The sequence below is a fragment of the Alligator sinensis genome, unplaced genomic scaffold (assembly GCF_000455745.1).
Source record: "Alligator sinensis unplaced genomic scaffold, ASM45574v1 scaffold506_1, whole genome shotgun sequence".
NCBI lineage: Eukaryota > Metazoa > Chordata > Crocodylia > Alligatoridae > Alligator > Alligator sinensis.
Window position 1 is genome coordinate 752540 of NW_005842215.1, and position 11890 is coordinate 764429.

At 41.1% G+C, this 11890-nt stretch overlaps 1 protein-coding gene across 1 annotated transcript in view; it reads right to left on the reverse strand.

Annotated features, from left to right (window-relative positions):
• Positions 1–11890, reverse strand: part of MYRFL (myelin regulatory factor like) — a 71858-nt gene that overhangs the window by 49303 nt on the left and 10665 nt on the right. Inside the window, exons 5-7 of the mRNA XM_025208013.1 lie at positions 9076–9167; positions 6435–6585; positions 1634–1829 (exon numbers count right to left, since the gene is read on the reverse strand). Coding sequence (XP_025063798.1) covers positions 1634–1829; positions 6435–6585; positions 9076–9167 — 439 coding nt within the window. The remainder of the gene's footprint in view (positions 1–1633; positions 1830–6434; positions 6586–9075; positions 9168–11890) is intronic.

The window sequence follows — 11890 nt, forward strand, 5'->3', positions numbered from 1 at the left end:
GGGGGCCAACGTGCTCAGCAGCAGACCCTCAGAAGCACTTCCAGTACATTTCTGAGTCTACTGTGGAGCATGCTGGCCCCCCCAATTCCCCCCTGGCTCAGCGACTGGTGCCTCCTGGGTCTGGAGGGGCACCCGGGGTCCCCCCCACAACTGTTCGCTGAGCGGGTGGGGGGGAGGGGGGCTCCGCGGCGGACCCAAAAGTACTTCTGCTCCACTTCCAGGTTCACCACTGAGCATGTTGGGGGGACCCCCCTGCACTCCTGTGGGATGCTCCATCTACCCCACCACTGCAGCATTCACGAGCCATGCCTGATACCTCAAGGCATGTAGAAAAAACATTTAAAGCTGTGTCTATGGCCAAATTGCCGATTCTCCAAATCAGCATCGAATCTTCAGACTCGGATTCGGGCCTTCCAAATTCACAATTTTGCAATTTTTGTGGAAACTGCAAATTTGGCAGGTCCCTTGTGAAAAAGCCTGGTCCCCCTGAAAAAGCAGGAAAATGGGGGGGGAGAATTAAAAAAAGGGGGGGTTGCAAGCAGAGGTGTGAAGCCCTGGTATCGGGAAGCATGAGGAGGGGAAGCAAAGGAGGGGAGGAGATTTTTTTTCAGCAGCCCATGGTGCCCCACCCCCAACACACACACCTCTGATTGGCTGAGGGGCCGTGGAAGTCCTGCTCTCTTCAGAGACTAATAGATAGCCACCTGTCAATCTCCAGGGAGGGATGGGACTTCTGGAGCCCCTCAGCCAGAGGCATGGGGGAAGTCTGCTGTGCTCCACCACAAAAATGATGCTCAATGCTGTGCCAGGACCATGAAATCTAGAGGCAGCCTCCATGAGCTAGGTAGGTCCCTGCGTATAAACAATGGGTGCTGATAGATATGGGGGAAAAACAAACCAAACAAAAAACAAACAGAAACCCATCACTTTACAGGAAAAGGAATCATGTCAGTTTGACCCGGCTCACTCAGTGTCTGTATAGCTCGAGCATTTTAGCAGGGCTTTTTGGTGCTTTTATCCAATAGCTGATTGAATCAGTTATTAGATAAAAGCACCAAAGAGCACTGCTGAAGCATGTGAGTTATACAGAGACTGGGAAGCTGGTTCAAACTGACACAGTTCCTCCTTTGGGCATGCGCTGCTCTTGGTGCAGGGATGCACCAAGCTGAAAGTACAGCACTGTTTGTTTGTTTTATTTTTCACGTCTGTAAGCAGCCAGTAAACGCAACTAGTGCAAGGCAAATAGCTCTACAAATTTAGCTCTTTCTTTGTTTGTGGACTGTTCAAGAATAAATTTTTATTTTACCATTTTTTTGTGAATTACATGCTCTAGTTGGTCTTTGTGGTATCTGATTGGCCACCTGTGTTACGTATTCTCTGATTGGAAGACAAACTTTGACAAAGAGGAAGGAAATCAAGACCACCACAGTACCCATGTAAATATTTCTTCATATGTCAGCACAATGAGCAGCAGAACAAAGAGGTCAGTCACTCATTCTATTAATCCTCAAACAACTAAAAAAAGGGGGTGCTCATAAATAATTAAATGAATTGTTATTCAATTGCATACTAATACCTTTTTCATTATTCACCCTAGTACACTGGTAATCACATTAGAAACAGAGACACTTGCCTTAAGTCCAAAAGCTTTCAGGTAATACTTTTCTATCGGTTTCAATCCCACTTGAGTTTTGACATATTTTGGATTCCCAGCAACTCTAACATGGATTGTGATTTGAAAATGGTTCTTCTTCTGGCAAACAAAAGCATCATCTGTTGTTGAAAAATTAAATCCTTTGTCTGTCACAATGCAGTATCCTATATCAGGACTATGAAAACAGGAATAAAAAATAGCAGCTGTAAACACAAAGACATTTCACATCCATTTATGTGGTTTTATATCAAATTTGATTTTTACTGATTAAATGAAAAGGGGAATATATAATCACAGTCAACAGTCCTACACATGTTTTGTTTTTTTATCCTCTTTGAGGTAAAATAAGAATGCTTTAAATATTAATAGTATTTTTACTTTCACACTTTGGATACATGAAGGTTAAGAATGGGGAAGCCTATACAGTTTTGTTTATAAATGATGTATAAAAGATCTCCATGCTTTCTCCAGCACACACAAGCTGATTTCCCAGAGTTCAGTGTAATACAGTATTACTATAAATAATTAAGCCTAAATAGTGCCTGCAGTATTGTCATGCAAATAAACCAGACATCTTTTTTTAAAACCCTGAATTCCAACATCCAAGCTTCTACCGGAGCTTTTGAAGTGTAGTAAGGTTTTATTCAGACCAAATGAACCATTACTGACAAACACTGTAAAAATCACTATAATGCATTGTTTTATGGCATTTGTCATACAGAATATAATAGGATTCTATTCTGCTCGTCAGGAGGGCCAATTTGTCAGCAGTAGGAAGAGATAAGTTTTATATCCTTATTTTTCCTGATTCAGAGCACATGGGGCAAAGGTGTCAAAAGATCTTTCTGAGAGAACTGATGAATTAGCCATCCAGACAATGGTTCTGGACTGCTGATTTAAGTCATTGATAATCTTGAAATAATAGGACTACATGGAAAGTCTTTCTTGTGTGGAGAATAACTTCCCTCGTTAAGTTTGATAATTCTGATCCCTGGTCTGATGCTACTATGGAGTTCTTCATTAGCCTGGCCACTAAAGACGGCTTTTCAGAACCAATCCATTCATTTCCTCATTATAAGTTAGAAGAACTTAAATGAATAGATTTTATAAGAGACTTAAGGAGTTGATTTTTCTGCAAATGATGAGTGTCCCTTTCACACAAATTTGAATAATTGATTTTCTGAAACTGGGAGTAAATTATTAAATCATATTGCCATGAATTTTTATTTTTAATGTCTATCAGCTCTTTAGAACTACATCACTTAAATTTCTCAAGCCTCCATATATACATTTAGAAACATCTTTTATTTACGCATGACTGATGACTGCATGATTGTGTAACAGTACAGATTTAGTTGCAAAGTCAATTTGGTAGTTAACATCCTAAAGGCTAGTTCAAAAAAGTTGCTTTAACAAAGATGTGGGGGTTAAGAAATGAAATGGCAAATCTCTGCTTCCTATCTAGAGTATTTAGACTGAAATTTAATCTGAATAGTACCTGCCTAACTGGACTATTATCACCTTCACCCAATTATGTGCAATATCTAGGACTGATCCTGAAAGAGGCTTCAGTAGGAGCTGAGGTCAGCCACCTTTATTGACTAGCTACTGCTGCTAGACAATTTAAAATACTATGATCCCAAGTTTTATTTTCTCTGAGTCTGAGCCACAGGTAGGGAAGGCAGTAAATTGGTGGCGCACTCGTGTAAAAAGGCATAACACTTGCCCGAGTAACTACTATAGGCAGTGGTCCTCCACTGCAACCATCCTGGATTACCAGAGGTGAGGGGTCTAGGACCATGCTCTTCTTCAACCAACTCAACATAAGCATGCCTCCTCTTGGCTTGATTAGCAACACTGGCATTGTTAATCAAGCCAACAGCATTTCTTTCATAGCATTTGGTAGACGGTTTATACTTGGTTTGTGTAGTGACCCAAGCTGTATGGGAGAGGAAAACAAAAAAAAAATCTCCCTTTGCCCTTCTTCCCTCTCCACTCAGATAGTGGAGAGAGAAATTGATCCACAGAGTAAAATGATAGACTAACAGCCTAGTCTTGAAAACTGCCCACACTTGAAGGTCATAACATAAGATCCACGGTCAGAGAGCTTGGCTTGCAGGATCAGATCATAAAAGCTTACATCATTGGAAGGTCCATGGATACAAGTGGTTCAACTGAATTCAGTGAGGTTGCTAACATGACTGATGTTTATAAAACATTAAAGATCAGTCCCTTTATGTTTGAAATGGACATATTTTTTCTGAAAATGCTGAACACACCTCTGAAAAAAAAAAATCAGACTTTTTTTGAAGAGTCTCAGACAGGGCATTCCAGAAACTCACAAAAAAAAAAATCACAAGGTGCTCCTGAAAATCTTGAACTAAGGCTTAGGAGTTAAACAAAGCTTGAGAAGCTTCTAGGTAGCACTGGGCCACAGAATTTCCAAGCAAGAGGAACTATGCAAATATAGAATATTAGTTCAACCTCTTCTATGCTTTTCTAACCAAACTGGCACTTGAGACAATTCATTTCAGAATTCAGTCCCCCCCTGCTTTGGCTTATGAAGGTGAAGATATCAAAAGTTGGGAAAAAGTAAAAAAAAAAATTCTCTCTCAGAAACAAAACTACAGAACCCGAAGAAAAGGGCAAGTTAATTTGGTTGGGTTTAATAACATTCTACCTACATTTATCAGAGACAGGTTCTTCAGAAACCAACAGGATTTAACAACATTAAACCAAGAAAATCTGTACATTGGGAACATAACTACAGCATATCTTGGGACAAAGACTGATGATTTTCCCCTAAGTAATACAACAGCCCTTTTCCCGAAACAATGGTCATAATGAATCTATTTAGGTTTGTTAATGGTTACCATCATATTTATTTATATTATCAAAGTGCCTCTGTTTATTAATACAGTTTGTCAGGATATTCATTTAGAGCATCTGTTACAAGTTTCGCACTTGTGGGAAACTGAATAATTGATCAGATTGTCATCTCAAGTCATCTCAAAGACAAGCCAAATGTAGCTCAGAAGGAGCATTATGCCTGGTAATGAGAAACCACTTCTACATATACAGGGATCCAGATCACAAGCTTCTCTCCAATAGGTTGTTCATTGGTTCCAACAGCAAAGACAGCAAAGCTTGAAGTGTTACAGATACTAAACCACCTTCTCACCCCCTAGGACACAGTTGGCCAACCTCTGGCATGGGTGCCACAAGTGGCATGCACAGACTGTGTGGAACACAGCAGACTGGAGATGGAGCAGGCAACAGTGTCAGGGATGGAAGATAGGACAGGGAGCAGAAAGCAGAGCAGCAGATTGGGTAAGGGAAAGGGACTGGAGTGGCACATGGGAAGAATGTAGGGATAATTTGTGGCATGCCTGCTGAAAAGGTTGGTCCTCACTGCTTCAGGGTGCACAAACAAATTACAGCTGGGGGGAGCAGGGTATCGCACAGAGCAGCTAACAAATTGTAACTTTCTATGCCCACTTTTACCCCACAGTAGAGGTGCAGGAGGGCAGCCCCACACCTGCTGCCATTGGTATTTTTGTGCACGCTCACCCTAAAAGGGACTACCTGGGGCTGCTGCCTTGGTTGCCCCCTGCTTCATTACGCTACCGCCCCAAAGTGAGTGAAAGCTAACCCAGGGTAATTTAGCTGTGTTTTACTGAGGTTTGTTCAGTCACCCAAGCTGCATGGGATTGGAACAGAAAAGCCTCCTTTTACCTGTCTTCCTGTGACTCAGGTAGGGGAGATGAAATCTGATGTAGGAGTTTCACTTTAGCTTTCTGCAATGTAAGATCAGGAACTGCCAGTTACTGCAGGTCAGCTGGTTCTCAGCAAGTCCCTACCCACTTTTAATTTATTACAGTTTGTTCATTTGTCCATATACACTGGCCCTTCACAACAGGGTTGAATAAGGAACAGCATAAGAAAATTTGTACAGCTGCTCTGACAGTGTGCCTTGGTATGAGACTTCAGTAGCTAGTGTGGATACTGGTTTACCAACATGGCTTTTCAAAGTGGTCTTTGGCTTTCCCGCACATTTTGGGAGGAGTAGGTCTGAAGGGAAATATTTTAGAAGTCTTTGGTCACGGTGACTAATGACTTACTTCAGCACTAAGAGATGAACAAGCCAACAAGATGGAGTTTCTATTAAAAGAGCTCGCTGCCCAAACAGTACAACAGAGGGAAAAAACAGGTGGAGGGAGGGAGGGCAGGGGAAAAGAGTGAACAAGCTGTGACCTTTCCAAGGGATTTTATTTTGTGTCAAACAAATATTTACAATTATGTTGTGTAAAGAAAACTTTAAACTGGTGAGCTGGCAGATTTTTGGTAGTGTAGATAATGACAGCCTATTCTGCAGTAACAAAATGCATATTCACTTTTTAACTTAAGAGAGTTTTATTTAAGTCCTTAGATCAGGACTTGTGTACCGTATGTGCAGGAGCTGTTTGTGCCAAGTTGTCTTGATAAAAGAAGCAAAAAAATCAAATGGATTTGAGTTAGCCAGGAAATGCTTCTGGCCCTGAATGCACCAGATCCTGTGTCCATTTGCTATATTAAAAAATATACCCAAATGCTTGGCATAAGTGTGCAACCACTGCTTAAAATTTGGTTATCTGATCTCTAGGCAGATTCAGGCTCAGTCCTGATTGTTATCTTTCTCCACCTCCAGTTTCACTTTGAGGAAGAATAACAAATGCTGAATCTACAAATTATGTCTGCATCACAATAAAAAACAAATTCAAGAGCGAGCACTAATGCTTACAGTTTTTCATAATTACAGTTAAATAAGCTGCTCCAGTGAGAAGTTTGATATGGCTGCCATGTTAGAGCCTGATAGCATTTGTCCACAGCGGCTATATTCTGTTCATCACTGTCATATTCTTGCATGTCAATGGCACAATCCTTAACAGTCACTGTAAAGAGATAAAAGTGACAGCTCATCAGCTGCTCACATGACTAGCCAACGTTCTGTAGAAAGATCAACACGCAAAAGAAAAATATCCCTCGTTTTCCTTTATACTATACACAATTATTTTGACATCTTAGAAGTGGTTTTTAGCTTCTATGCTTTCAGAAATGTTAGGATCACAGGAAAGTAGGACTGGGAGGAACCTCACAAAGTCATCTAGTCCAGTCCCCTGCTCAAGGTAGGATCATCCCTGACCAAACCATCCCAACCAAGTGTCTATCTATCCCGCTCTTGAAAACTTCTGAAGATGGAGATTCTATAACTTCTCTAGGTAGCCTGTTCCAATGCTTGACCACCATTATAATAAAAATGTTCCTCCTAATCACCAACCTAAATTTCTCCTGCTGAAGGCTGAGGCCATTGCTCCTAGTCCTGCCCCTTATGGCCACAGAGAAAAACTCATCTCCATCCTCTCTGGTATCAAAGACTGTAATCAAATCCTTCCTTGGGCTTCCTGGGCATTTTTACACATGTGAGCACTGCAGTGCCAGGCGTTCTGAAAAGTGCCCAGTGCTGCAACACTTGCAGATGTATAAGTAGCAAAATACACATCAGCACTGAGAAAATGGCAGTGGCACGCTTTTGAACCAAAACACGAGAGGTGCTTTAGTTCAAAAGCACGCTGCCGCCATTTTCTGTGTGCTGACATGCATTTCACGACTTATACAACTGCACGTGGCACAGCACAGTTCGTCTCAGCTTGCATGCAGCTGGATCTCTGGTGCATTATGGGACAAAAACATGTGTGTAAATGCCCATTCAAATTAAATAACCCAGTCTTTTCTCATAAGCCTCTCTTTCCAGGCCTCTCATTACTTGATATATCACTACTATTACTTGAGTAGTACTGCTTGTTTTACCTTACCACCAATATTTACTTTGAAAAAAATTAAATTTGTCAAGTAAGCACTTTTTTAGCTTTTTTTTTAGCAATATCTAACAAAGAATGAATAGGTGTTTGGATTAGAGCTCCCCTCCCCTTTTTATGAATTGCATATAAAAAGTCTGCCAATACAGACTAACAGACATCATGAGGCTCCCTTCCCACATTCAAATATTCAAACTAGCTTGCATATGATGTTTTATAAAGATAAATATCCAAACTACCATTTTGAGGTATACAGAATTAACTGTGATGCTTGGAGATACAAACACATTTTATCAACTCTGCAGAGAACTTCATATGAGAGACAGCTAAATGGAGTGCCATCAGGAATATAGCGGATACTCCAGTGAGATAATAAACTAAGAATCTAATCTGTACGTAGCTTGATGCAGCATAGTGTGACAGAGTACATTACTACTGGAATTATTCCAGAGCTGCTGTTTGCAGCAACTGTGCTTCTGACAGACAGCTGTGTGAGCAGGGCAACAATATTCTGCAAATGCAGATGGATTTTTAAATTCCTTCCCTTCTGCCATGTTTTCCCCTTATATGTTCTCTCTCCTCTAACACCTTTGCTGTTGAGTTTTTATGTAATACAGATTTCTCAAGACAGCAGTTTTCAAAGCTCCATCACTGCTATTAAAAACAGAATTTTAAATATGTGTACAAGTATTTACATCAGAACTGCTTGCTTACCCATTATATCAGGGAGCAACAAGCAACACCATGTGCCTTATTTGACCAGTCACAATTAAGCAACAAATAAAATATCCACAAACATGGGTTTCCTATCAACCCATACACTAGTTGGGTAAAGAATCTATTAAACATTGATCAAATACTTCCATAACTTATTCTGCCCAAACAAGAGCCTAAAATTCATTTTTTTTTCTTTACAAACTAGTCATTCCCATAAAACCCGCAGGCCATGGAAGATGATCCATTCCTTTATAAGACTGATAAATCTTTTTGTATATATGAAATTACTATAAACTCAGCATTCTTATTTTGCCAAAATACCAAACTAGATTAAATCGGGGGGGGAAGGAGGGAAGGAAGATGAAGCGAGGTTTGTTTGTTTTTTTCTGAATCAAACGTACATGTTGGCAAATTCTCTGGAAATAAAAGGAGTTATTATATCACATAGCAAGTGGAGCTGAAATTAATTGACCTACATGTAATATTTAAACTTAGTTTTCAGTTAAACCGACCCTAAATGGTTTCTTGGCTTTACTCAACTTTGTGCCAAATGTGTCAGCAGAGTATGAAACTGAATGTATTCCAAAAGCTAAAGCACACTTATTGTAGTGCACATGTTTTGTAGTGTGAGCATTTAAAGCTTCATCCCAAGCCTCTAAATATAGATAGTTCCCCAGTTCTGAAAACACTGTACAGAGAACTGCTTTAGCTTCTAGTGTGGATACTGATCCGCACTAGCAGATTAATAGTCGTCATCTTTTCTGAGCCACTGAAAGCTTGAGTCTCAAAATATCCTACTTGTAAATGTAAAAAGATCTACTGTTTCATGTTGTTGATGTATTTGCTCACCATGTCTGGAGTTGTCTGGCCATATTGGAGAATCAGTGGCATCTTCCAACAGCTGAGAGAACTTTCTTTTTTTGGTTGATGCCAGAGAAATACTTGAGAAGAAAGAAAGAAATACATAGGGCACAATTCACTTGAACTTAAACTTGAATATCACAGAATAATTATATCCTGATATTTCTAACCAAATTTTCACCAAGAATATGGCCATATCACCACTGTGTTATATCGGAAACCAACTGACTGGTATACCTGTCTCCATACCAACAGCTCTCATCCTAAGCACACCACTCATCTGTAGCCGAGCTCTGCATTATTACTCTATCTGCTCTAATCCCACTGACCACCATAAGTGCTAGAACAGGGATTCCTATACCTATGATACAACCTAGGACTATAGCCAGTCAAATCAACGGAGTGACAATCAGACCACCTCAATCCTCTCTCTCTCCCTCCTCCCCACAATTCTGAATTGCTACAATATCAACACTGGAACAAGGACAACAGACTCTCTTTGGTTGTCATCTACAGCCCCCAGATTGAACACCGTCATTAATGACCTCCAAGCCCTCCTGGAAAATGATCATCATCTCAAGGTAGCCATGAGGGACAAACCTTTCCTAGCTTACAGGCAGCCCCACAACCTCAAATACCATCTCTCCAGCAACAGATTACCTAACTCCTACTCTCACCAAGGCACCAGACCTTGCTCCAAACTCAAATGTCTGCTGTGACTCCTTACCGACACAGATCACATCAACACTGGCCCAAGTGCATGGATTATAACATCCGAGGTTCATTTACCTGCACTTCCACCAATAACACCTCCTTACAGTGCCCCTTTGCTGTCTACATTGGGCACACATGGTGATCCCTATGTATAAGAATGTCATATCAGTGTTCAACCATTGATGCCAAAAAGACAGACAAGCCTGCAGCAGAACATTTAACCTCCCTGATTCCATCACTTACCTCAGAGTAGCTGTTCTTAGACAACAAAACTCTAAAAACAAACTTGAACAGGACATTACAGAACAAGAAAACATCCACAGACTGGATTGTGTTAAGTATGGTCTAAACTAGGCATGTTCAACCTCCGCCCCACATACCAAATGCAATGGCTCTGTGGCCCACATCTCGGTCACAGGACTTCCCAAAGCTTGGGAAATTTGGCAACAGGAAAGCAGTGGCCACCCGCCCCTGCTGCCAAATTTCCATGCCCCATCCACCAACATAGCTAGAGCCAAGCCAAGCTATGTCCCTTTCCCTTTTCCCCCTCCCCCTGGACTGGATCAGGGCTGTGCCCCATCTTCCCCCCCCCACCCCATGGGGCTGGGTTGGGCCTTGGCTGCCCTCCTATTCCTTCTACATGGCCAGGTGGAGCTCCACTGTGCCGGTTCTGGGTACCAGATCAGGGCCACACCTGGCTCACAGACAACTGGGCACTGCCCATCTAGCCTGCCAAGGAAGAAGATTGAGCACCACTTATCTAAACCAAAACTATGGATTCTTATCCCATACCTGGATTAGCTTTTATAAGCCCTACATCCCCCAATGAGTTACCCAACTTGTATTTCTCTCTCCTACCCACCCTGTCTCCTGCAGCAGTGCCCGCTTTTTCCCCTCGCCCCTTCCCTACCGTTTGTATTCTAATCACTGCTTTCTATTTAGCAGCTCTGCTTCCAGCAGTCCCTTCATAGCATCTAATTAAGCAAGTCCTCTGCTTACAAGTAAGCATACATCTCCTATTTAGTTAGTCTATAAAATGCAAATCTATCCTGCCTTCTCAGTTTTATTTTTCCAGCATTTTGCAACTTTGCTCTTAAGCCCAACGCATCAACTTATGGTTGCATATTAATTCAAATAGGTAATTTGGACTGTGGGAGTACCTATTTGTCTTAATATGGACCAGAAACTTGAGATTGGCTTTGTGGCTTCTATACCAGACCAGATATGCTATCACTATGGAGTGGATACCTCTCCCTTTCCCTCTGGTTTTGACCAGAAATTCCCCATTCGTGATGCAGTTACGCAACGGAAATTTAAATTAAGTAGGTACATCCAATGACATGTTTCCGATATAACAAAGTGGTATATTCTGTTGAGAAACAAGTTAGTAAAAAAACAAGAATCTTGACTGGCTTTGCCCAGCTGAGTATCCACTTAAATTGTGCCTCAGGGAATCCACGTCCATATGAGGGAGAAGACAGAGCCAGAGGTTTTCCCCCAGTATGGGCACCCAAAAGCCTGATGTAATCAGGGGTGATGGATATAGGCCAGAATAGGCTACCTCTTTATAACCTGGGAGGTGCTACTCTCCCAAAGCCAAGATATTGTGACAGGCACTAAGCTCAGGATATTTATTTTCAGTGGTATTTGTTTTTATTATTAAACAACTAGTGCATTTTGATGGTTAAACACTATATCCTGCTTTATTTCTGAGTAAGATGAATTGAGTGTTTTTGCCTTGTGCTAAAATGTTTACAAAAACTGTTTAAAATAAAGCCCTTGAAATACGTAGTGTAAAATTCCACAGATATTTCATCTCTGTAGCAGCTTACCGTATCTCTCTAACCTTGGAGCTTTTTTATTGAAGCAAATTGCTTTTGGTTTTAATCTGATATATAATCTTTAAAACATGCTTAAAAAACAATAGACCAAAAGTAACCCATAAATGTCTAAATCATGCCACCCTGTGGAGAACCATGCACTCACAGGTATTTTTTTTTGCAGACTGCTCTCTCATGTAGAAGTCGCTGCCCTTCAGGGTAGCTGCCAGCTCCTATTCCCCCCCCCCCCCCCAATCTTTTGTTAATTT